This window comes from Rhinolophus sinicus, chromosome 15, assembly GCF_057876585.1.
Source record: "Rhinolophus sinicus isolate RSI-liver-muscle chromosome 15, RSI-T2T, whole genome shotgun sequence".
Taxonomy (NCBI): domain Eukaryota; kingdom Metazoa; phylum Chordata; class Mammalia; order Chiroptera; family Rhinolophidae; genus Rhinolophus; species Rhinolophus sinicus.
Window position 1 is genome coordinate 129,308,944 of NC_142515.1, and position 26,826 is coordinate 129,335,769.

The 26,826-nt window shown below is 38.0% G+C and overlaps 2 protein-coding genes across 9 annotated transcripts in view; both read right to left on the reverse strand.

The window, feature by feature from the left end:
- ADAD1 (adenosine deaminase domain containing 1) overlaps positions 1-16,133 on the reverse strand; it is a 33,053-nt gene extending 16,920 nt beyond the window's left edge. Inside the window, exons 1-6 of one of the 2 annotated variants that reach the window (XM_019741384.3) lie at positions 15,845-16,133; positions 14,869-15,057; positions 12,359-12,526; positions 9,062-9,130; positions 5,444-5,569; positions 1,657-1,780 (exon numbers count right to left, since the gene is read on the reverse strand). In XM_019741384.3, coding sequence (XP_019596943.1) covers positions 1,657-1,780; positions 5,444-5,569; positions 9,062-9,130; positions 12,359-12,526; positions 14,869-15,057; positions 15,845-15,962 — 794 coding nt within the window. In that variant the 5' untranslated portion in view covers positions 15,963-16,133. The remainder of the gene's footprint in view (positions 1-1,656; positions 1,781-5,443; positions 5,570-9,061; positions 9,131-12,358; positions 12,527-14,868; positions 15,058-15,844) is intronic. The other variant, XM_019741385.3, reaches the window with a different exon arrangement.
- Positions 16,134-19,962: 3,829 nt separating this feature from the next.
- Positions 19,963-26,826, reverse strand: part of BLTP1 (bridge-like lipid transfer protein family member 1) — a 158,929-nt gene continuing 152,065 nt past the window's right edge. For all 7 annotated transcript variants that reach the window (XM_019741408.3, XM_019741409.3, XM_019741413.3 and 4 more), the window contains 2 exons: positions 24,279-24,444; positions 19,963-20,699 (listed from right to left, as the gene is read on the reverse strand). In XM_019741408.3, the coding sequence (XP_019596967.3) occupies positions 20,483-20,699; positions 24,279-24,444 (383 nt within the window). In that variant the 3' untranslated portion in view covers positions 19,963-20,482. The remainder of the gene's footprint in view (positions 20,700-24,278; positions 24,445-26,826) is intronic.

A 26,826-nucleotide genomic window follows, 5' to 3' on the forward strand; every position in this document is an offset into this window, starting at 1 on the left:
TGACAAGAACTCCTAAAATACTCTGAGCCTTCTTTAATGAAGTCCCTTGAGGCGTCCTCAGGCTCATGGAGCCCCATCTGCCCCGTGACCTGCCTGAAATCACCAGTCCTTGACCGCTCCACTGTCATCTCACATTTGAGTCCTCAACTCTCATCTCCTGCAAAAGACGTGCTTCCCTGCTCATTCTTCCCTTTTCTTTCTCAGACAATCCTACTCCCAGCTCCCAGCCTGCCTCCTGGTGAAGTGTCAGTTGGCTGCCTCACTTCTATTTCCCCTTGCCTGCCAAGACAGACAGACAGACAACAGCGGTTTCTGCTCCTTAGCTGTTCTGATGACAAAACCACAAGAGCACAGAAAGGCTACGGTGACGATCGTTGGCTGCATTAAGAATTACAGAAGACCTCCTGAAAGGCACCACTAATCAAATCAGGGACAAATACTATTTTGCTTATTAAAAAAAATTCATGATGCTTTTAATCCTATCATCAGAAATATGCACATCACAAAAAAATTAAGCACCAGTCTACAACAGTGCCAAGCATGGGAAGAAATAAACCTACAAGAGGTTATCTTTAAAGAGGTCGAATAATTGAATAAGCACCAAGGAGGACGTAGGACAATGAGTTGCATTAGCTTCGTGGACTTGCCCCAAGCCTCCCTTCTAAGGTTACAGGATTCTTTCCTTATTATTACAGATACATACTTAAGTTTTTCAGGTAAAGTAGTATGCCTAAATTTGTTTTAAAATACTCCAGCAAAGAAAACACCAACAAAAAGTGAGGGTGCATAGATTACATAAGAACGGAAGATTGCTCATAACTAGATATGCTGATAATGGATATTGGTATCAGAATGGCATCAGAATGCTAATAACTGAGTGACGAAATTCATTATCCTATTCACTCACAAGTGACAACTTATGACAACTTGTGAGTATATGAAAATCTCCACAAAAAGTTTTATAAAAATTAAGTTCAATGGGGTAAGAGAACCAAAAGCTGGGATGCTGAGGGACGTAGCACCCATTTCCCACATCTCATGTTTTCATGGGAAGGGCCTTGCAGAGTAACATTCCTAACTGTTCTCTCCATCTGCTGTTCAATCCCGCATGGAGCAAAGCGACAGATGAGTTTGGAAACAGACACTAGGCAGGCTCACCTCAGCCCTTTCCTTCTCTTTGAGATCTGCCAGCATACAAGTCACCTTATGTGCTCTGGGCTACGTGGTAAACTTTGCACAGACCTCATGGGTGGAAACCTATCGGTTTCTGGTGCTGCCTTTGGACAAACATGGCTAATTCAGGGGGAAGAATTACCTAGCCTACCTGGTGCAGAGCTGAAGCTATGCTCTCCAATTACTGTCATCAGTAATAAAGATGGTATTTTTATCTAAAAAAGGTTGTAGGACTCTTAAAACCAGATTCGTAAGATATTGATAATAAATCCACTAAAATCCACAGACTACACACTGCAGTTCCTATGATAAGGTTTCCAAAAGTGACGTGGAAGTAACAGATGGCCTGGATACGTAAGAGACTGTCACATCCTTGGCTCCAAGATCAGTGAAACTGCATTTGTAAATAAAGGCACGTATATGTAGTTCCTCTGAGCTGAGAGCATTAATAATCAGTGGCATTAAACAGATCTGTGGCCTTACCTAAGGAGAGATCTTCTTGCTGTGACAGCGGCGTGCGCGTCGTGTAACACCCTGCCATCCGGCTTAATGCCCTGGCTGTAATTGTATTCCCCTGTGCCGATGGCTACGACTTCGTACCGTCCAGCTGAAAAGTTAACAGTAGCAGCTTATTCTGACCTGCCCCTTCCCTATGGTCAACCATTTTAAAGTTAGTAAAATATACTGACCAAAAAATGGAAAAATAATTCCACAATTTTATCAAATAATTCTAAGAAGCAAAAATTGTTAACTACTTCAGGAATATCTCAATTAAAAAGGCAGATGTTTACACTTGTGATACTTCATTTATATTTTTACCACAAGTAGAATCACCAGATAGACTTGGTTTTCAAATATGCATCTGATTTCTTTACACCTTGATTTATTTGGCTGCTAAGAGCCTTCATTTGCCATTTTACTTTTGTATGAAAAAAATTATATATAATGCCTCTAATTTTTCTTAATCCAAACTCTCCACAAACCAAATTATAGTTTCTTCCTTTGTTTTACTGTAACTGCTTTTTTGAAGAAACTAGCACCTTACGTTTTTTCCAATAGTTTTGCTCCATTTACTTATCGCTATGCCCTATTTGAGATTTCCTTGAAACTACACTCGGAAGAGAAACAATTATTTTCTCCTTTCACATCCTAACTATGCGGTCTTTCTATAGCCTAATCACTAGCTCACTGCATTTTTTTCTCTAAATATTCTCTGAATATCTTGCTCATTCTTTTATTTCAGTGTTGACGATTTCTTAGAAGTTTTAGTCTTAGTCTTTCAAAGTTCAGCTTCACATTTGCAACTACCTAAAGGACTTTCATTAACTCAACAAGAATTATTGAGGTCCCACAAGTACCTGGCAGATGCTAGGAGTGAAATGTTAAGCAGGCACGCCCCCATGATGCTTCTAATAGGAGAGGCAGAAAAAAGACTCAACAAACCAGAAACTGTGATAAGGCCTTGAAGGAAAAACTATGGGGTTAATGAAAAGCATAAGGGGGGGCGGGACGGGAGGGAGTTACCTCATGCAGACTAGTTGCAAAATCCCTATGAAACTGCAATTTAAGCTTCAGGATGAAGACAAAGCGGCACAAGGAGTGAGGTAAAGGGTATTTCAGTGAAAAGAAATAGCTTGTGTGGACCCTGGTTTGAGATCAGTGTAGGTGATTCAGAAAGTGGCGGGGGGCTGGGGGTGAAGGGACCGGATTACGACGAGGTCAGAGAAAGAGGCATCAGAAACCACACTAAGAAGCTGTGGCTTTTACCCAAGAACTGTGGCAAAGCTACTAAAGGTAAGGAGAAGGCACACTGGGTTACCTTTTAGGATCACGTCTCTACGCGGGGATGCCGTACATGGGTCCAAGGAGCTGGTTAGGGGCCGGTTATAGTGGTCCAGGTAAGAGACGATGAGTGAAGTCCCAGATGATGAAGGTTAAATGGAAAAGAATGATCAGAGAGAGTTTGGGGACGTAATCAAAAGGACTTAGACATACATTGTAGGGTGTTAGGGAAAAGGATAATCATGGATGATTCAAGATTTTCAGTCTGTCTGAGCCACTGGGTGAATGCCATTTACTGAGACGGAAAAAGCTAGAGGAGGAGGAGGAGTAGATGGGAAAAATAAAGTTCCATTATCTCTAGTGTAGCTGCTTCAGCAAGGGTGGGAGTGGGGGTGGCAAGAGGGAATTACACGGTGTCAATGTAAGTTCTGACTTACCAAGGACAATGGTGTAGCTAAGAATTCAGCTTCTTTCTCAACTTTGTAACTTGACTTCCAAAGTCTCATGAAGATATTAAAGTCTGATAATGCAGGGAAAAGGGGAGAACCAAAAGAAGGAATTCACTGAGCTGTGAGAGGGAATGGAAATCAGAATGTAAGTGGAGGGGCTAGTCTTTCGGAGGAGGGAGGCTTCCTCCACTTTTGCTGCAGGGAAGACGGACACAAGAGCAGGAAAGCACACAGATTTGGTGGCAGAGGACAGAAGGAAGTGAGGATTTGACAAGCTTCTTACCCAATTAAAATGATGAGGCAAGGCCATTCGTTGACAGCAAGGATGGCCGAGAGTTGTGGGAGGTTTGAGAACCAAGGAAAAGTATGAAATGGCCGTCCCAGGGACTGTGTGACCAACCCTACTGGAGACAGGCTGGCTGGGCAGGACCTATCAGGGGTTTCTCACAATCCATCTGACGTGTGTATCGATTGTGTGAGTTACTCCAGGAATGTGTACTTGATTTTACTCAGGCTTTCCCCACCCCATTCACAAGCATGTTTCTAAAGCCAGATTTATTATTCTCAGCCATGATCTTCTCCACACAACTTCACATCAGCTTCCAGATCCCCTGTGTGTATGGAAACACCATTCTCCTATGTAACCGTGACATGATGTTATTTTCTAAACATATTTTCTCTCTTCCTGTTCATGGCTATCTCAACTCTAATGTAGGTACTCCATCACAGCCATCTTAGCCGTGAGTTCCTAATTCAGATTCCATGCCTATAATATTTTTTAAATTGTTTGTTGTCCTTATTGCTTAACTGTCAATTATCCTAATCATCACAAATATAAATTAAGCTCCTACTAAACACCAAGTACTGTGCAAAATACTTTACATAATCATATTGAATCCTAACAACTCCATGAAGTAGAGGTTATTATTGCCATTTTTCAGAAACGAGAAGAAAATTGAAGCAGGGAGAGAAGTATTTAATTTGCCCAAAGTGATTTAAGGAACAGAGCTGAGTCTGACGCTGTTTCCGACAAGGATGGTACGTTTTCAATCCCTGTTCAAAAATCTCTCACTGCTTAGTATCAACCTCACTAAATCCAACGTTTGACTGGTTTTTAAGTCACTCCATAATCTGGTAATATTTTATCAACCTAAGTACATTTTGTATTCCTTCCGATTATATACTTGTCTACACTACAAAGTTCTCTCTCTCCCATAAACAATTTTCTCACTGCTGCTCTCTTCCCTTAGGTCTTTCTCTAAGACTGTCTTCTTTTCCTATATTTATCCAAACCTCACTAACCCTTCAAGTTCCATCCAGCTTAAGTCTCATCTGTTAGTTACCAAAGATTTTAACCATAGGTTCTCTCCGATCTATAAACTCTCACGCATTTTTGGATTTCAGAAAACAATTTTTAACTTGTATCTTAGACTTTCAACTGTATCTTCTCTTCCCACCTAGATCTTAAAAACTCCTTAACAATAGGAACCAAATCTCAAATTGTTTTTATATCTTCTTTAATATCTTATTCAGAGATGAATATGAAATTCAAGTACTTTTAAGTAGTGATCAATCTAGATCATTAAAGAGTAAATAGAAAATAAACCGTAGTCGGAATCACATCATAATATCCAGTAGAAAAATCAAAGGTTCGTGATTTTTCCTATTTTAATCTTTTCTTACTTGAAAATGAAAAAAAAAAATGTTACTTTTCATAGAGTACTTCTCAATGTTTGCTATGATGGGGATTCGATTTCAGGTTGGTAGTGGTTCCAACAGAGTTATTATTGAAAATGTTATGTTTTACCATTCTGTAGTTCTCTATTGGTTCCTGGTCGGTATACTTTATCCCTACCTTTGAGAACCTTTGTGTTTAATGACCCGCACCTACTAGAAAAGGCCACTTCAAATTAATAAAACAACATTATCAACAGGGACAAAGATAGTTAATTAAAATCCTACTATACAGTATAGTTAAGATCATTAAGATATTTAATAGTTTTTCTACAAACTAACACATCCCAAATATTTGGACTTACCTCTTTCAATTATAAAAGCAGCCAGTGAATTGCTACATTTCAGATATTCTGAATGATTATAAATTAGTTGATTAAATGTTTCTTTAACAATCTGTGAAATCTTTGCATACTGTGTGTGTCTCCCTTCTAGAAAAAACAAACAATAGGAATTTGAACATTGTGCTTTCTCCCAGGGGCCTCTATTATTTCTATTATAATCTCACAATTGAATGAGTTAATAATTTATCAAGATATGTAAGCAAGTTTGTAACTTATGCCATTATTGGGATTTTAAAGTATTCAATTCTAAACACAAGTTATTGAGCTTTAAAGATAACTTCTTGTTAAAAATATGAAAAATACTACATATTACAATATTACTGACTTAAATTTGATGAAATGTCCCGAATTCATAAAGAACACTAGACAATTCTGCATTGTACAGTAGTGTCCCACACTGCCAGACAACCGACATCTCATTGAATGCCAGCAGTCTTCCCCAATCACTGTGATAATCAATAAAACCCACTTGTCCCTAGACACCAGACATAGTTCCAAGTCCCCACTAAAAGTGTTCCAAATTTTGAAAGGGTTAAAGATAGTTTTAAGTAACTAGGGTTACTATACAACACTTTATAAGGACGGATATACAGCAGAAGTCACCCACTGATTTTTACACAAACATGACAGAGTTCGAAGTGTGGGGCAGGCCGTGGCCACCTGCTGCGCTGCACAAAGATGCTGTGGATCCCTGGAGAAGAGCCACTGTTCCAGAGACGGAGCGGTTGCAGCATCACTTAACAGTGCATTTCTGGACATTCTGCTGTAAACCATAGCTAGTCCCTGAGGTTTCAAGTGGTTCACAAGCTATGCAACTTTTTCAGAGCAGAAAAGCGATGAAACCATTTTGCTCTCACGCAGCAGATATACATGAAATGTGTAATTCATCATCATTTTCACAGAAGTTCTTCATATCTGCTTCATAATTACTACATTAAAAGGCGCACAGTCAATAGAAGTTCGATGTTAGCATCTCAGCTAATATTCTGCTTACTGCATACAACTCAGTTCCCGCAGTCCATTTACGTGTCTTGTTAATATTTGTTAAACTTGCACTTTTCTTTGTTAATATTGTCAATGCTGTCTTCTTGGCAAAGCCAGATAAAGTCACATTATCAAAGAGTGAAAGGAGAGTCCCAAAGCCAACGACAACATGAAGCTCTGGGGGAAAGCACGACGACCGACTGGCTATGTTCTTTTACATAATCATGAAGCATAAAATGTGGGTGTGCAGATTATTATTACAACTGCCTCGAATCGGTCGAAGCATCATAAGTGGTGTATAAATTCGTTTTGGTCCTTCTGTAGTAAGATACGAACGAGGAGCACTCAGCAACTTGGCTCCTCTTAGCCCCCTAAACTCATGATACAAGAGAAGCAGTATTCAACTTAGTGGTATCTTAAAACTTTTTTTTTTTTTTTTACTGAAACAGCAATACAAGAGATATATATTCAGAAGTCTCCCTCTCCAAATGCAACCACTATTACCAGTTTCTTACACGTATTTTGAAAAACAACCTATAAGCATATGTCAATTTAAGAACTAAAACCTGGGGCACGCTAAAACCCACTTTTGCATTTTCTTGGTATTGGACATCATTCAAGTGTAGACGTTAGCGCTACCTCATTCTTCTTAATGGTTCTGTAGAATGCATGTACTCTACTATAATTTATTTAATCATGTCCTATATAGTTAATTATTTTGTTATGAGATAGAATAGAAAAATATGCTGCAATTAGTACTGACAGAACAAGAGTTATGTGTTTGGCAAGAGAATGTTTCGCTGTATATTAAAAAGCTTCGATATCAAAGAACATTTGTTCTTTAACGACATACCAAAATCTCTCTTGATCTTAACTGAGTGTTGAAGGAACTAATCGATATTGTGAAAATAATCAAATCTTAGTTACTAAATGTATTTTTTATTAGCATGTGTGTGCATGAAAAGGAGCAAGTGAAATATTGTTGTCCCCACAAATGTGTGCTGGCTACTGAGGAAATAAAATGTTCTTACAAATTGTTGGAAATGAAGGATGAGATAAACACATGACACACGTAAAGCCAATTAACACAATTCTTTGATTTTGAGTTGCTAATTTCAAGTGATCTTTAGTATCATGAATAACTTGAATCTATCTTCAGAGCCAAAATATCATTTCTAATGAAGATACGGTCCAGTTAGAAAAATGGCAAAGTAGACACGCTGGGAAACAGTGACACCCTCTATAACTGGCCCGGCAGGAGCTGTTCAGATTTTTGTGGGTGAAAATCTCTTTTCTTCAAAAGCAGTAACACCAACGCCTGTGTTTACACATAAGCTTGAAGGACGATGTTTGTCCTCCCTTTTCCGACTGACACTTGACTCTTGACCTAAGCCCAGCAAACTGACCCGACTCCTTAAGCGTACTGTTAACCACATCTTCTTCCTCCCTCACAGAGTCATCTGTTTTCTCAGGGCCACAGTAATCGGTACTATTTGCCAATCACTGATCTGGGATTCTATCCAACTATTCAATGAAAACATCCACAGAGCTTGAAAAGCAAGACTGACGCTCCTTCCCATGTTAAGAGATCACTGCTGCTGGATTGGTCCCTCACTGCCCTTCTGGTAATCAATTCTTCCGAGTGTTAGGTCAAGTACGTAATTAATTACTGGGAGATTTCACCTTTTAAATGTGCTAATTTTCTCTGGTCTGGTCCTTTTACTCCTAGCAAGCACACGAATGTGCAAAGCCTTTATCTGCCTTAGAAAAACAGTAGAAAACCAAGCTTGAATAAGCATAAAACGTCTCGAATCCTAATCTCCAGATCAAGAAAAGACTTTTCCTTTTTCATTTCAGTTCTACAAATACTCTCAACATTAAAGTTTGAAGTATTTCTACTATGTAGACAATGTAGAAATGAAGACTAATTTTCTGCCTTTCAGGGGATTTATAACCTAAGGGGAAAAGTATACAATAACCACCATATAATGTTGAATATGATAAAAGTGCTTTAATAAAATTACAGTAGTTACTACCAAGAGTAAACACATATAGTGAGCCAGGCACTGATCTAAGTATTTGATGAGTACACAGATAAAGTCATTTAATCCTCATAATAACCCCATGAGGTAATTATTGTTATGGCCATTTTGCAAAAGAAGAAATTAGGTGCATAGAGAAGTAACTGATCCTAGGTCACACAACTAATAAATACAGTTGTAGTTTTCTTGGACTTGAGTGACAAATAACTAACATTAAAAAAAAAAGTGAACAGATTATTTGACATGACTGTCCCAACCACCAAGCACCAGAAAGCCACCGGTTTTCGTTAATGACAAGTCCACCAAAGCAAAGAATACTCAAAAAAAGCAGTTACCTAAAATTGAGAAAAAAACACATTTCTTTTTCTCCATTCCTTACTCTAATTTTTAGTAGAGTATGGAAGGAAACTCTTCTCTTTGTAGATGTGTGACAGGTTCGAATGATAAAATATTAACCCATGTTTTCATACCTATGCATATTTTAACTATGCATTGTTATAATTTTAATGGGGCTAACTCTCCTAAGAAAGAATACCATAAAGGACTTATCTACCATAATGTACTTTGGAAACATATGCTGGTTCAGACGAAGCAATAGGCTCTGCAGGGATAGGAGGAGGACCTGTAAATAAAACAAAAATATAAGGAAACATAAACTTCATTGTTACAAAGAGCTGATACTGTACTATTACATAATAAAACAGCAATCCAAGAATGACTGTTTTCTGACTCCTTCTGCCAACTCTAGGCCATCAGACATCCATTAGCTAAGCCTTGACAAATATTGAAACCAATAGACAAACACATTCACGGGTTTCCTGATCTTATGCTACTACAGAGCTTGCTTTGTTAACAGATGCAGCATTTTGAAACGCCGTTAAAATAGAACCTTGTTTTAGATGCTCATGAACCATTTTCTATTTACAGTAATACTATACAAATCATTTAAAGTCAATATTCTATCAAAATTTAGTAAGTAAAAATTATCATTTTGAATGTTAATATGTTAAGAGTGTTTTCTGAGGGAAGACTACATTTGAAGTTTTCAAAGCTTTTAGTCCTATTCTTTGAAATGGCTTTGCAAGTTGGTTCCAAAGTTAGGGAATCCAGGAAAAATGAGAAAAGTACAAGACTAAACCAATGGAACAGAAAAGATCAGGAGAGCTTAAATAAAGAGACGACAAGAGCAAAAGTTCAACTAAAGTAGGCAGCATCTCTCAAGAGTCATTCACAAAGACAAAGGAAACAGAGAACTGCTACTGCGCACTTCATTTTGAGTAAGATGAGAAACTGGTTGAATATACAGAAATTAGCAAGGAAAGGCTGGCAATGTCACACTGGGGCTCCCATTAGGTAAGTAAATGACGACTATTGTTAGATATAAGCATTCTGGATTTTAGAGAAGCTGAACTTTAAAAACTCAGAGAAAGATGGATTTTTTCGCATTTACTCACATGAGTAGTGCTCAGTTGGAATAAAAACTAAAGTTATTAAATCCTGTTTATCATGCACAAATAATTTCAATAAAGAAAGAAAAGGTGACTGTATGAGTTGGTCTACATTTTAAAACACCATATACAAATAGGCAAAATAATCTTGAAAAAGGAAAACAAAGCTGGAAGACTCCCAGTTCCTAAGTTCAAAACTGAATACAAAGCAACAGCAATTAAAACAGTATGGTAATGGACTACAGACAGACACAGACCTACGGGGTAGAACAGAGAGCCCAGGAAGAGATCCTCACATGTGTACGCAAAAGATTCCCCACAAGAATGCCAAGATCATTCAACGCGGGAAAGGACAGTCTTTTCAAAAAATGCTAGAAAAACTGGATATTCACATGCAAAAGAATGAAGTTGGGCCCTTACCTAACACTATATACAAAAATCAACTTGATTTGGATCAAAGACCCAAACGCAAGAGCTAAAACTACAAAATTCTTAGAAGAAAACATAGGTGAACTGATTCTGGGTGGTGAACACACAATGCAATATACAGATGACATATTATAGCAACGTGCACTTGAAACCTATGTAGTTTTACTAACCAATGTCACCCCAAGAAACTTAATAAAAAATTTTATAAAAGCATAGGTTAATGCCCTGATACTCTTAGAAGCTCTAGAACAGAAAGGAGCCCTTGATGAAATCCTGTGCACCTGCCAGGGAGGCATGGTAAGCAGTTCAACCCATCACAACCTTAGAGGTGGGCAGGTGGAAGAAAGCGAATTCAGAAAGAAACCAAAGCAATTAATCTGATTTGTCCACTCAACCAAATAATAATAGTGGTACCTCGGTTTTCGAACGTCTCCGTTGACTAACATTTTGGTTTATGAATGTCGTAAACCTGGAAGTAAATGCTTCGGTTTTCAAACACGACTCAGAAGTCAGACATGTCATGCAGCTTCCACTGAGTGCAAGATCCTGAGGCCTAGCGTCGGCTGTTTTCGAATGTTTCAGAACTCGTGGATTACGTTAGAAAACCAAGGTACCACTATAACCTGAATGGCCATTCATCCAAACTTCCTGGAAGGATTACCTTTACACAATTACTTTGACTACTGTTCACATCTGCCAGGTAAAAAATGAAATGTTTTTCTTTTTCAAAGTTGCCTCGTTTATAGGTAACCCAAAATGTAACCTAACATGAAATGAACACTGACAGAAACCACTTACTATGCTAGCATACATAACATGTTAACATATTCCGCAAACTAATTAATGTCTAGTAAGAACTACTATTATTTGATAATGTATTATTCACAAGACACTGCTTAAATGCTTTGCATGCATTACTTATTTAATCCTAACGTAATTAGGAGATAGTTACTATCATTGCCACCCGCCGCCCCCCCCCCCCCTTTAAATGATGAAACTTAGGCTTAAAGGGCTAGTAACTTGCCTGTCCAGGGTCAGTATTTCAAGCCGAGCAATCAAATTCTGGGGTTTACACTCTTAGCATACTTGTAATTGCTATGCTACCTTAGGCCATTATTTTCTCAAGTAACTCTAGCATTCCTGAATTTAACATAGGCAAACCACAAAACTGCATTAAAACCATCTAAGTAATAAATACACAGTGTTAAGTGCATAATTAAGAATCCAGGGGCCGGCCGGTGGCTCAGGCGGTTAGAGCTCCATGCTCCTAACTCCGAAGGCTGCCGGTTCGATTCCCACATGGGCCAGTGGGCTCTCAACCACAAGGTTGCCAGTTCAATTCCTCAAGTCCCACAAGGGACGGTGGGCTCCGCCCCCTGCAACTAAGATTGAACACGGCACCTTGAGCTGAGCTGCCTCCCGGATGGCTCAGTTGGTTGGAGCGTGTCCTCTCAACCACAAGGTTTCCGGTTCCACTCCCGCAAGGGATGGTGGGCTGCACCCCCTGCAACTAGCAATGGCAACTGGACCTGGAGCTGAGTTGTGCCCTCCACAACTAAGATTGAAAGGACAACAACTTGACTTGGAAAAAAGGCCTGGAAGTACACACTGTTCCCCAATAAAGTCCTGTTCCCCTTCCCCAATAAAATCTTTAAAAAAAAAAAAAAAAAAAAAAAAGAATCCAGTAAATTACAGAGAAAACCAAGTTTCAGGACTGGAAGCTACTGAGAATCTGAAAAGTTACCAGACAGTTCAGCAACATGTTTATCTCTTTTGGGGGCAGAAATATACAAGAGCAATTTTAAATACTATTAAATACATCATCAATCAGACAGCAATGGAAGGAAATTATCCAAATTCTGCTACTTCTAACTTGTAGTTGCCATGTAACTCTTCATTAACATAAATTTTTGAGGCAATTCTTTCTTAAAAATGCTACATTTTACAAATACTTTACAATCAAGAGTATTTACCTGATGTTTCTAAATTTCTTGGTTCAGGTTCATCCAATTGTAGAAGCTCATCAAGAGCTAATTTTGCTGCATTGGATCTAGACTCCTTTTTATTTTGTCCCAGTCCCGTCTTGTACTGAACACCATCCACCACAGCACAAAATGCAAAATACGGTCCCATGACATTACCTAGAAAAGGAACTCAGAGTGAATGCTGCAGGACTTCACAGCATAATCCTGCCAGAGCTATCTGCTACACAGGAAACCATCCCAGGACAAAAACTGTGCAAAACTAGCTCTCTCGCCTATCAGGTTTTTGTAGGGCCAACACAGGTTACAAGTGAAGCTGGAGGGGCCCCGAGCTAGTTCTGAGGACCCTTCAAGCAGGCAGGCCAGCTTCAGATTCAGCACGAGCAGCAGGACCAACTTTAGAGTATAGGCCATGCATGGAGTGATAGAGTCGTGTATAATGCGTGACAATGACAAGCATCCAAAAAGCTATCCAACGACTGAGAGAAAAATGTGCAGCCTCTGGCAACATCGCTCTTCTTTCAAACTTCCATCCCAATGAAGTTGGATTTCTGACCCCTCTGAGTGCCCTGATACTCTTAGAAGCTCTAGAACAGAAAGGAGCCCTTGATGAAATCCTGCGCACCTGCCAGGGACTCATGCTAAGCAGTTCAACCCATCAAGCCTTAGGGTGGGCAGGTGGAAGAAGGTGAATTCACAAGAAAACCAAAGCATAAACAAAATAATTAACCTGAATGGACATTCATCCAAGCTTCCTGGAAGGATTACCTTTACACAATTACTTTTACTAGTGTTCCTACTTGCCTGGTAAAAAATGAAATGAATCATTTCTTAAATTCACAGGCCAAAGAGTTTTCCAGTTGCAGTTTTACTTACGGGTATTTGGACTTTCGGACACCTCTAGGAAGCTGATGTGTCCACTCTGGTTACTGATGGCTCCACATAAGCCTCATTATTATTCACTTATCTTCTCACGTATTACATTAACTGCTGGGTTTTTGTTGTTGTTGTTTTTGTTTTTTAAGATGCACATCAAGGTTTTGAAGCAACTCCTGTTTGCATCTGGGAAAACTGCTTTCCTCCCACCATGTCTGACCTCAGTTTCCCAAGTCTTTCCTTCACGACTGCCTGGGTTCCATTCCCTATTTATTTAACCTGAGAATATTTTGTATGTTTAAGTGGCCCAGACGATTCTTATGTGTGAGATATTACTCATCAAACCTGTTAATAGGAGCTCTGTGTCAGAGTGCCGAGCATTTACGCTTCATCCTGTTTATACCCCAGGTTCTCAAACTTTAGTTTGGATTAAAATCACCTGTAGAGCGTGTTAAAAATACTGATACGCTGATATCACCACCAAATCTACCAAATCAGATTTTTCAACTAGTACTATGAACATAAAATGAACACCATTAACAATTGATGGGTTGTTTTTGAGTAGTTTTTGCTCAGATTGATAAAGATCTGCCCTGATCAATTTTTTTTTTTTCTTACTGTGACCAGCTGTTTACATTTTCCAATGGCAGTTACACAGAAATTAAGCCCAGAGTATTGATCACATGAAGTAACCCAACCTACAGCAACAGGACCTAGGGAAATTCCCTTCTACAGTAAGACCCTATTTCTATCACCTGTTAGTTATTTTCATCCAAAACAACAGACTGGAAACTTGACTTCACTATGACAATCCACTAAAATCTCAAAAGCTTTAATTCTTTGGCAAAAATTCTAACTTTGAGACCCATATTAACAAAAGTTAGTTATCAGGAAGAAACCATTAAAGAAACCAAACTACTTGAAAATGTGTGTGTGTGTGTGTGTGTGTGTGTGTGTGTGTGTGTATACAGCACACACGTACACACATGTATGTACACATATAAAGATTTTTTTTAAAGATTGTGATTCTTTGACTCTCATTTTCGGCCTGTCAATGCCTCTTGAGAGCATTATTCTCTTATCCCTCCACTTTCCTAAAGTTCTTCCCAGTCACTGGTCACAAAATGACTAGGTTTAGAGAACGGAGAAAACAGTCACAGGTCTGCAGACAAGTATCAATCATGTGCTGTCTTCAGCTCTGATCCTTGAATTTCAGAAGCCAAATTTGACCATAATTTTTATTAGGCATCAAAATCACAGAATCCTCACAATGTTATGAGATAATCACAATCTAAATATTTAACATCCCTAAAAAGCATCATTTTTTCTACAAGTATTTACATCGAAAATAATCCACCAGGCTGATAAGATTTCTGTTGAACTAGCCATATGCAAAAAAATTAAAATCCATTAATTATAAAAATTTTGTATGAGTTCTTTGCAGAGGCTCAAAAGGCTAAATATTAATATAAAAACTTCTGAAGTACACTTGTCAAAAATAGTAATCTAACCCCCACATTACATGAAAATAGGAAATAATTAAATATAGTACCACTTATATGCTCTGCTTTTAACAGGAAAATATTTTCCAATACTGCAATAACCAGATGCAACTTTGCACTTGCCTGTTGTTACTGTTTCCTTGAGGTCAAGCTGAACCCGCTGCATTTGTGCAAACTGGTGCAAGGCTGACACAGGATTTATCTCTCCACGTTTGTATTTCATTATAAATTCCTTAGGTATTTTTTTTGGAGGAAGGACAGGATTTGAAATAAATGAAAGACCTTTGAAAAACAACGGTTCTGGAAAATTACCTAAAAATAAATGTTTACACTTGTCAATTTGGTAAAATAAAGACAATAAGACAAGCAAAACCACTAAACCCTCCCCTAAAATGTAAGATTATCCCTGACACACTTAGTCATACATGTTTTCATTATATACAAGTTTCTACTAAACAGTTTTGGAACAAACGACAAGTGTGCTTTGTTACTGTACATGGCTTTTGGAGTACTGACACTAGTTTGCAAAGAAGGGCTATCACATACCATTAAGTGGTATCAAATAATCACAGAATTTTAGTGATGTCAAGGTCTTCAGAGGCTCTCTAAGCCATTTTTACACACAATGTCACTAAGGCCTAGAATGGAGTAAGACACAGACCCGGGTCTAGAACCTAGTTTCTCGCTTCCCATTGACTATTTTCTATTTCCTCTCACCGTGAATTCAACTGAATTTTTAAACTGTGTTTATTCCTGCTTAATACTTAACATTGATCCAAGTGACATGTGGACTACAAACCATCATCTGTCCAATCTCTTCCCTGAAAAGGTAACACAGCCTTACCTCAAAATAACAAGACACACTTAAAAGGGTTGAACAGTGAATGGCAAAAAATAATTAAGTGACCAGTAAAGGGAAGAAATTCTACCGGCTTCCTCTCACGTTGGGAGTCCTGTCGGAGTTCCAGGTGTGACATAGCCCCAGATAAATGAACATATATCCCAGGAATCATTTAAACCAGACACTCAAAAGAACTTACTGGCCATCCCAAAGTCTTAAAGAACTTAGGTTTTACTGCAAGTGGAAAACAAGTCATACCTGTCACTTGTGTCACCTTGGATGCCATATTCGACATGGTGTAACTTTCTGAGGAATGTGCAGTGGGTGCAGTTACCGTCTGGGCTGCTGGCTGCACTGGCAAGTTCTTCTTCAACATCTGGGCAAAGCTAGGGACTCGGGAGCTCTGAGACCAGTCATTGTTGGCAGGCGTCTTCTCACCTGCAAGTCGGAAGAAAATTGGCAGCAAATGAGAAACAAAGTACGAGGTTAACTAAAAATACTCTGAAACAAACACAACCACGTTTTCATAAATGTTCACACACACACACACTCGGGCTAAATCTCTTTTTAACTGATGTCATGACAGCTTTGTGACTCGTTTCAAAAGACTCGGAACCCATTCCTGCGGATTCCCTTCCCTAAGACTGCTACACAAAGGGAAAGAAGGGCCAAAGAGGCCTGCCTGCGGGAAAAGCCCCTAGCGGTCGGGGAAAACGAAGAGAGAAACAAAATGCAGTAACAGGAGACCTGCAGAGGCCCGTTGGCGGCCTCCCGCGTCCTCCCAACGCCTACCCACCGACATCGTCCTTCCTGCCCTGTCGGCTGGACGCCGCGGGCGGGAAGCTCAGGCCCGGTCGCAGGCCCGGCCTCAGGCCACGGTGCTCGCTGGAAGACGCCATTGCTTGCTCCTCCCGGCCTCAACCTCTCACTTCGGGCCGCTTCGCGTGAGAGCCACGAGGCCGGCGCTGCGCCTTTCAAAAGCAGCGTCACGGCAGCTCTGCAGGACGCAGACGGACGCCGCGCGCGCACCGGCCTCGTCCAATCACCAACCGTCTCCGGCCGACGCCGCCCGCCCCTGCATCTGCGCCTGCGTCACTGAGCGTGAGGCGCCTCCGAACGTTGCGTGTTCGATGGTCTGGTGCGCTGAGCCGGGGCGTCCACGGCCACCCCTCTCCGCTGGCACGGGCTGCCCGCCACGCTCACTCTCTTGCCGGACGCCTGCCCAATGCCTCCCTACCGTCCTCACGGAGTCCTGGATCGGGCCTCCCTATCCAGGGCGCCTGGAGGCAGGCCTCGTGGTGCCCGTGGATGGTGGGTGGATTCAAGGAAACCCTTTGTTTTAGCCCCAGTTGTACACCGACGAGGGACCTGTGGGCAAGGCTTAGCTTCCATGGTGTCACAGGCGGAGCCAAACACTGAATCATGAAAACTGGTGGGGGTGTTGGGAGCTAAGACCTCGAATAAGCTATTGGACAAACCCAAAGTGATGTCTTCAAGTCTTTGCTCTCATAAAGGTTGAAGGAGGCCATGATCGAGGTATTAGCTGACAGATTGTTGAAAAAAATTTTAATAGTAAATTACTAAATACGTTTTGGCATGGAACCCAGAAAGAGTTTAAGGAATTGACATTGTATAGCAAAATTTAAATGCCCTTTTAAGTGCTATTTTTAAAAATATGGATGAGGTTTCTGAAGAGTTAAATTACTTTAACCAAAAAGGAAAGAAAAAATAACAATAGAATTGGTGGTATTCTGCCTCATTAGCAAGAAGTATAATCCACCCACAAATACATGGGATAATTGGGAGGAAAAACCCCCCACAAAAAACAGCCTCATTCCTTTCATTAAGCAATACGTTTTCAGTAATAGCTTATGTTTCTTCAGTGATTATCAAAATGTGATTATGTTGCTTTGATCAAGTGCCCATGAATGACTATAGTGATAACTCAATGCAGCATTTTATTTCTTTACATTTAGCAGCTTTTGCTTACAAACGAATTTTAATTCAACTGTTGTTACCAAGAAGTAGGATGAGGATGATGAATAAAACTTGTAAGTACAAAAATATATCATTATATTAGGATCAAATTTCAGGAGGGGCATGGAATGGAAATAGAAGCTCAAGAAAAGAAATGGGAAAAAATATACAAAGGGGAAACATTAGTTTCTTCGATAGTGTTGGGAAAACTAGACAGCCACATGCAAAAAAGAATGAAACTGGATCACTATTTTACACTATACACAAAAAACGAACAAAATGAATTCATAACTTGAACATAAGATCTGAAACCATAAAATTCCTAGAAGAAAACATAATTTAATTAAACATAAATTAACTGACCACACACGTGTGATTTGGGTTTCTCATTTCTTTGGTTTGTCTATTTAAGGGTTTGTCAATTATTTTTATCTTTCTGAAGAACTCAGTTTTTATTGTCTTCCTGTTACCTATTTTTTTTTTTTTGTAATGATAACTCAATGAAGAATTTTAGAGTTGTAAATGAACTATGCCCTATAGCCATATTGCAGAATCTAACTATGACTACATATTTGCCATTTCCAGTGAGATTTATACTACCTTTGTATGTTTCTGTGATGTTAACTTTTTTTCCTTTTTTTTTTTTTAGACTTCCAATGAACTCTCCTTAGCATTTCTTATATGGCAGATCTGGTGGTAATGAACTCTTTCACATTTTGTTTGGGGAAGTCTTGATCCTTCATTTCTGAAGGACCACTTCTTCTCTGGGTATAGAATTCTTGGTTGACAGTTTTTTGTTTTTTTCATTATTTTGAACATGTCATCCCATTCTCTCCTGGCCAGAAGAGTTTCTTTTGAGAATTCTGCCTATAGTCTTATGGGGTTCCCTTGTATGTAACTTTTCTCTTTTCTGTTGCTGCTATTAAAATTCTTTGTCTTTGACTTTTGCAGCTTAATTATAATGTGTCTTGGTGTAGCCCTATTCTGGTTCAACCTGTTTGGGGTCCTCTGGGCCTCATGGATTTGGATGTCTATTTCTCTCCCCAGATTTGGGAAGTTCTCAGCCATTAATGCTTTCAATATACTTTGTCCCTTTCTCTTCTCTTTCTGGAATTCCCATAATGTTCCAATTTACATTCCCACCAGCAATGCACAAACATGGTTTTCTCACAGCCTTGTCTAACAGAGCCACAGATATTATGAATAGTTGCAAATTTAGTTTAAATTGCCCTTTTCTTGTTATACCATTATCACAGTAAATGTCAGAAATAAAATTTATACTTATGTTTTGTAATCTCATATGTCAATACTATTTAAAGCCATGAGAAATTTTTAACATTGAGAACTTACTGGCATAACTGTTTCTTTGAAGCAGAGAATTATCTGAAGGATGAAAGTAAGGAACTGGTTTCTTTAATTTTCAGTTACTTTGTTTTATGAAGTAACTTTCTGGCAGTATTATCTTAGACACTAGATCCAAAGTAGGCATCGAATTTGCTTCTGTGGTAATTTTGACTAGTATACATAATAATGTTCCTATAGCCCCCAACTGTAGGGGGGGTTAGGGGGATACATAGATGAGGCAAACAATAGATAAGATGGTCTAGCAGAAAAAATACAAAATATGACTCTAGCACCAGGGTTTTGGTTTTAGTTGTACTAGGTTTGTGTGACAATAGAGAGAAATTCTTAGTTCCCCTATTAACTATATCTATCTATCTTTTTAGGTATATAAATTCCCCTACTAATCATACACACACACACACACACACACTTATGGTATATATGACTTTGGCTGGCTAAGTATCTTGGTTCTTTTGGAGATTTTAAAAATGTTTAAAAATCTATCATAGAGAATACTGTCTTACCTACCTATGTGCAAGAGTTTGCAGCAGAGGCTTTCTTGAGGTGCTTTCTAGCTCTAGGTGCTTCAGTTGTATTGCTTACCCAACCTTTAAGCTGGCTGTACTGACCTGGCTGATTTCAAACCTGAGTTATGATTAGCAGCATTATAGCTACTTTTGAATATTATTTTAGATTTCGCTATTTTTTAAAAAACTTTATTATGCTAATGCATGTATATTAGACATATACCTTCATAAGCACAAGATATATATACACTATACATCTACCTTCATATGTACAAAATACATATAAACATAGACTATAATAGAAACAAACAGCTGTATTTACCACTAGCTTCAGAAATAAAACAATACCTAATATTTCTGAAGCCTCTGTTGTGCCTCTCCCTGATTGTATCCTCCTTCAGCTAATTCTCATTTATTTTTATAAGTATTATCTTCTATGAAAACATTTAGTAACTAGCACAGGGTGGGTATCTGTTAATTATAACAAAAAGCTACAAAAGGAAGAAAAGACTCAAAAACAACTCCAGATTGAAACCAATTTTGTGATTTTATTACAATAGTTACAAACAATATTTTAGTAGTATTTAATCATATCACAATTACTCAAACTATATACAAATAGATATTTATACAAGTCTACATTTTAAAAAAAGAAAAAGCAATTAATTACAAAAAAAAAAATCACATTATCAACAAGATCTTTTCTAAAAGTTATGGCCAATAACAGGAAATTCACAGTTATTCTGAAAATACTTTAAGATGCAGGCATCATATTGCACATAATACAATTATAAACCCTATTGAGTAGATGTATATATTTTAACCTAGTTTTTCACAAAATTTACATTACCATGCAATACTTCACAGTATACAGAACAGTGGAACTGGAACAAACAGGTTAACTTACAAACGTTTAATATAATGGCCACAAAATTTAGAATAATTTTAAAGTTATATTTAAAACAATTTTAATATACAAAAAAAACCACTCCAGTGTAATAAAACTTAATGGACATAATCATAGTTTGTTCACAGATCAAGTTTCTTTTTAGTGTTCATCTTTGTCTTTTCCTTTCTTTTCCTTTTCATCCTGTAGTGCAGTACCAAGTTTTTTGATAAGAACGGACAGAACCTTGTCCAATGGGTCCATGACTCCTCTTTGAAGCCATTTCGGAATAGTAGTCCTGGCATGATGAAAGCCCAGTTTTTGAAGAATATAATCAACGCCTACTGGATCAATCTTTCTCCCAGTCCAAGAAATCAATCTAAAATAATTATAAATAATAATTAGGAGTACAGTGCCCTAACATGGTCCTGATGATAAGTTCAAGAGGATCACTAAGCCTCTATAATACGCTCAAGACAAAATATTTTCAGTAGGTGCATTTGAATAATCTGACCTATAGTTCCTGGATTCACTGTAATAGCATTCATAAAATGTGTGCTTTTAAGTATCCTTGATAAGCCTACACACAGTAATGGAGTTTAGTCATTTCACCCTGATTCATTTATTTTAGACCGCAAGTTACAAAGTCATCTTAAACATTTAAAGAACTTATGGTTCGGTCTAAAACGTGTTAATTAACTTGATGGAGGAATTCCTTCACAACGTGTACATATATGAAATCACGACATTATACACTTAAAACAGCTTTCTACTTTGTTAATTGCACCTCAAAAGCTGAAAAAAATAAGAGTTCAAGTATGTGGCATAAGGTAATGAAAAAAGGCTACATTATACTGAGTGTCTGCTATATGCTAAACATGCTCGAAGGAAGCAGCATTTTCTTCCTATTCTTGGTATTTCTTTCCAAATAGAGGAACAGCCATTTGTGAAACACCTCTGCCCTTTCTCTGCCCCCTTACTGATGATTTATCTGACTGGCAAATTAATGCAGGAACTGAGTACTGTAGTTGAGTACCCTCCTCCCTACCTTCTCATAGGAGCCATTCATTTTGGTGTTCCTTTATGCCACAGGTTTTTCAAGGACAGGCCCCCAAATAGGTGACCCAAGACCATTCACGGCTGCCTGTGGCCAGGTAGAAACACAGGGCCTCTGACTGCCCGACTCCAGCCCACCAACCTCCACAGAGCTGCATCGAGAGCCAGCAGGTAAGTCCGATCCCGGCTCCGTGGCAGACAGCCATTGTTGCCAGACATCCAAACCCCATTCTCTGGTACCAGCTTTATCAGTATTAAAACTAACTTCGATTTCTAGCTGCCTCTCTCCCACTATTTCAATTAGGGAAAAGGGGGCAGGTATTAAGTACTGATCTGTTAAACTCTTAATAGTCATAAGCATTTTGCATTACTTAACTTATTTAACCATTGTAACAACCCTGCAAGGTAGGTAATACCATTTTCTAAATTTGTCTTATGAGGCAACTGAGGCAGAGAGAGGCTATTAGGTCCTTTGGGCAATGTCACTCAGGTACAAAGCCACTGCTCTTAACCATGCTTCCATCACTATACTGTATACTTAACTGGTCTCATGGTAGTTTGCTAAAAAAGGAATATATTTATGGCAAATTTAACTATTTTTATGCTCATTTTAAATTAAAAGATATAACAGGTCCTCTTTTTCATTATAACAATGTTTCATTACAACAATGTAGGAACTTCATTCTTGTATCAATTAGCCTATGGTAAAATTGGTTTCATTATATGTTGTTTCTCTTAAAATCATAGAACCAACCTATCAACATCAAGTGATGATTTACCTAGTCAATTTCATTACATTTATTTAGATTTACAAATATAAAGCAGATTTGCCTTTTCTCTGCCTCTCAGTTTTATTTATTTTATTTTTTTGATTTTATTAAATTTATCAGGGTGACATTGATTAATAAGATTATATAGGTTTCAAGTACACAATTCTATAATACATCATCTGTGTATTGCATTGTGTTCACCACCTGTAGTCACACAACAGCCTAGCCGACTGTCCCCCCGTGTCTTTCCTTGAGGAAAGACTGTGCCTGTGAGACTGTGCCTTTTTGGGACTTTGCTTATCTCTGTGTTACACCTTATGTCTCTCTGTCTGGTCCCCAAAAGATGGTTTGCAGCCAATGACGGGTAAGATTCCCCATGGGGGAACAACTCAAGCCAGGCAGAACCGAGTGGGGACCCCAGTGAGCTGCCTTAGAGGATCAAAAAGGAGCCTTGCCTCCCCTTCCCCCCTGCCTGGGAAAAGCCATTGCTGACTCTGGCTTTCCTCTCTCACCTGATTGTGAGAGAAGTCATGAGAGCGATAAAGATCAGCTCTCTCCACTTATCTCAACGGAACTGTTACTACATGAGATACTTGTCCCTGGGAGGGTACATATCGTAGTTAAGACATCACGGGACTTTATGCTTCGACTGTTAACAGACAAAGGGTGATTGAAATAAATATTTTTTCTGCTATGATGTATGAGTCTCACAGACAGTGTAAGAAACAATGTTACTTTCTTATATTTGTATGAGTGTCAATAAAAGCCACCAGTTGGCCAGATTCGAGGCTCCAGTCTCTGGTGACTATGAGACCCCTTGGCCCTCTGAGATTTAACTGCATTCAGTCTCTGTTTCTTTCTTTCTTAAAACTTAACCCAAAGCTGCCCCTTCTCGTTCCCTCACTGCCTGTGTTGTGCTGGACACAACAACCACCCAGTCAAGTCTCCTTCTGTCGTCATATATTTGACCCTCTTTACTCTTTTCTATGTACCCTCCAACACCTCTTCCCTTTTAGTAACTACCATACTGTTGTCTGTGTACGAGGTTTTGCAAAACAGACTTTCTAAATAGTTTCTGCATTAGGACCGCTGCAGTATTTTAATATTGTACCTATTGACACTGTTAATTTTCCTCATGTGTTGATTATGTACTATGAATTAACACGCAAGTGTTTTATCAGTTTTGTTACAACGCATTTCATTGAATACAAGTGACTAACACAAAGTCATTACTTTCTGCTTACACAGAAGTCCACTGTATAATTGTGGACTTATTTTGGTAGTGTGGGATTATTTTGGTATAAATATGCGTGAATAATAACCTCATCTGAATGAAATATGTATCATTCTGCAGAATGTTGTGAAATGTGATGGACTTTTTTTGATTCTGTTATTCCATGATTCAGATAATTATAATTTGATTAACAAAGCAGAAGAGAGGAAAGGGAAACATAATAGGAATGTTGTATTAATCACAAGTGAAGACATACATAAGTACTCCTAGTTATAGCAGCATTATAAATATAATTAAAATTAGAAAACACTTTTGAAGTTCTGATATGAAAACAAGTTGATTAGCTGGGATCATGACTGGACAAACTGGACTCAGTAAAGCATTAAATTCCACATTTCAGAGTCATGAATGGATCCTATGCAGACAAACAGACACTGTGACATTGTAGGTGCTATGACATTGTCATGGCACATGTGAGAAATTATACTGGCTCCTTAATAATGATGTCTGACTTCTACTACATCCTCCCAAACTAAGTTACAAAGCAGTTTATGGTAGCTAACTCAAGAACCTGAAAACAATGTGCTGGTGAGATGGTGAAAAAATAATAGCAACTATGGAAGAAGAGTTATTCTCATATTTTAGTGATTAACTGACAGAATGTCACACAGTGGACAGCTAATCAGCACTGAGATATTCTGTGTTTGTGCTTCTCCTGCTGAGAACACTTACAAAAGCAGAAAGGAGCAGCAAAAATAGCAGTCAGACATTTAGAGGTTATAACTGACTAATTTCTAAAAATATTTTTTGGTGAAAAGTGTTTAATCTGACACACAATTTAAAACCTTTTTCTCATAATAATCCCATAGGATATAGGTAAATATATACATCTTCTTACCTAAGAGTAGGCTCTAGATGCCACGTGTTACACATAAAATCTCTCCAATCCACAGTGGTATAAGTGATGCCATCTTCTCTGTCTTTCTCAGAGGAATTGTCATCATGTATAATAATTGGACTTTTCTGTCCTGGTCGAGTGGATAAAATCCGAGGTGGAAAAATGGCTATAATGAAAACGATAAATTAATATTGCAAGTCTCTATCTTTCACATTTATTTTAAATCAGTACACAAATCGAACAATTGGCTCTATTTATCATTTTATTTATGAACTGGCCAAAACTTCATGTAATTACATTTATTACAAAACAATATTTTAAATAAGCCATAAATAAATGCCAATTATTAATATTGCTTGAAGACAATATCAAAGTTATTTTATTATCTTACAATTAGAAATAACGTCATTGTTTATTTTTGAGTATAGTATATGTTTTATGTATATATTTGTGTGTCTAAAACTAACGGTAAAGAATGCTGAGATTTATCTGATAACAGGCGTAGGGCACATTCTTGTGGGTTTCCTAAATAATGGTTGTAGGTGGATGACATTTTATTTTAACAACTTTACTGATACAATTCTCCCATTTAATGTGTACAACTCAGTTATAGTACTGCAAACACCACCAATAATAAGCAAAAGCAGAGCAACTGAGCAGACACCTGTATTCTTATGTTGGGGACAACAGTTTCATTCCCAGTCTGTGTATGTCCCACTGCTAACTCCCAATGAAGTTATAACCAGAGCGACACATGCACAATTTATCTCAATGTTCTAGAAATATTGTTGATTCTGGTCTAGTTTTATATGCTGTTACAAATATTCCCAGGCCTGTTTATGTTTATTTTGACCAAAAGTAATTGCTTTTAGTTTTTAATAATATGCTTATTAAAACATTTTTATTTATAATTGAAATCCCCATATAGATAATAAAACTTTGTTACTATAAGTATTATATATGTCCAATAATCAAGTCCCTGTTCCCTGTTTTCCCATTGAAATGTTTCACAACACTTTATATAAACAAAACAATTCTTTTTTTTTCAGAAATACACAAGTTCATGGCAGGCCAAGACCAACACAAAAAATGACGATTTCACATAATACCTGAGAGAAAGAAATCTGGCAGACTTTCATAACTAGGTAGACTATAAAAGAACTCTGAACTTCATAGGTTTATCTAGAATGTTTTTCTCCACATTAAGTTTTAATATTAAGGCAGAGAGAAAAAAAGAGGATTGCCAGTGACTGGTATGTATTGGGGCTATACGTGAAAATTGCATCTACTTGTAATATATATAACATTTCCTATTATATAGTTTCATTATTTTACTTGGGGAGTTTTCATAGATTTCTCCCAGCCATCATTACTGATTTTACTCACTCTGAATTTTCGGCATATCTAGATTGAATAGTAGTACCAAAAAGCAGTTCAATCTATGCTATGCAACCTTTGCACTCTTTCGACATGGTCTTTTGATCACCTGTCTTTCTGTTTTCTTCACTCAGACATTTATTATGAGGCTATTTTGAAATATCTGTAAGACAATTTTTATATTTCTTTCTTCATGAGAAGCAGATTATAGTGTGACCTGAACAAATGACAGGCATACCTCAGTTTATTGCGTTTCACAGATGTGGGTTTTTGGGTTTTTTTGCAAATTGAAGGCAAGACCCTCCATCAACAAAAAGGTTCTGACTGCTTTATTGTGATGCTCTCCTTGTTGTGTGGGGTCTGGACCCAAACCTGCAGCAATTCCGAGGTGCCTGTACATCTATTCCAAGCAGTTTTAAAAAATCACATCTGTTGTTTTACCATTACCATGTTTCCCTGAAAAGAAGAGCTAGCCGGACAATCAGCTCTAATGTGTCTTTTGGAGCAAAAATTTATATAAGACCTGGTACTATTTTTATAAGACCGGGTAGATCTTCTTTTCGGGGAAACACAGTATGTATGCATGTAGTTGTACAGTAAATATTGAATCAGTAAAGACCATGTATTTGGAGAGCATTCCATATCATTGCATTTCAAATTACCTTATTTTAAATAATTCCATGGTATGGACACACCGTAATATATTCAACCAATTCCATACGGATATTAGAGTCACCATGTTTCTTAATGGGCAAACATTTAAGTTTCCAGTGAGTAAATCAATGTTAGCTAGCTCATAAAGACAAACACCACTGAGGTCTAAATATTTATAAAAAGAAAATGTTCTCTGCATTCTAAACAGATTTATTTAATTTAATTTAATTTTCCCAATTATGTGTACAACTCCTGCTGCTTTATTATGTAGTTGTTCCTTAAGTCATTTCACTTTGATTGGCAACATTTCTCCAAAGAGGATTTCTTTTCTTTGCCTACTTTGTGAGAATCTCCTACAAGGCCGGATAATGTACATTGGTATACGGAAACATTCTGGAAAGCACCAAACATCATTCTAACCAGTGTGAAGCGTGGTTAGAAAGAGTACCATGTACCTAGCAGATACTCAGGAAGCCTGCGAAATAGTCATACTAATATATTATTTATAGGTATTTCA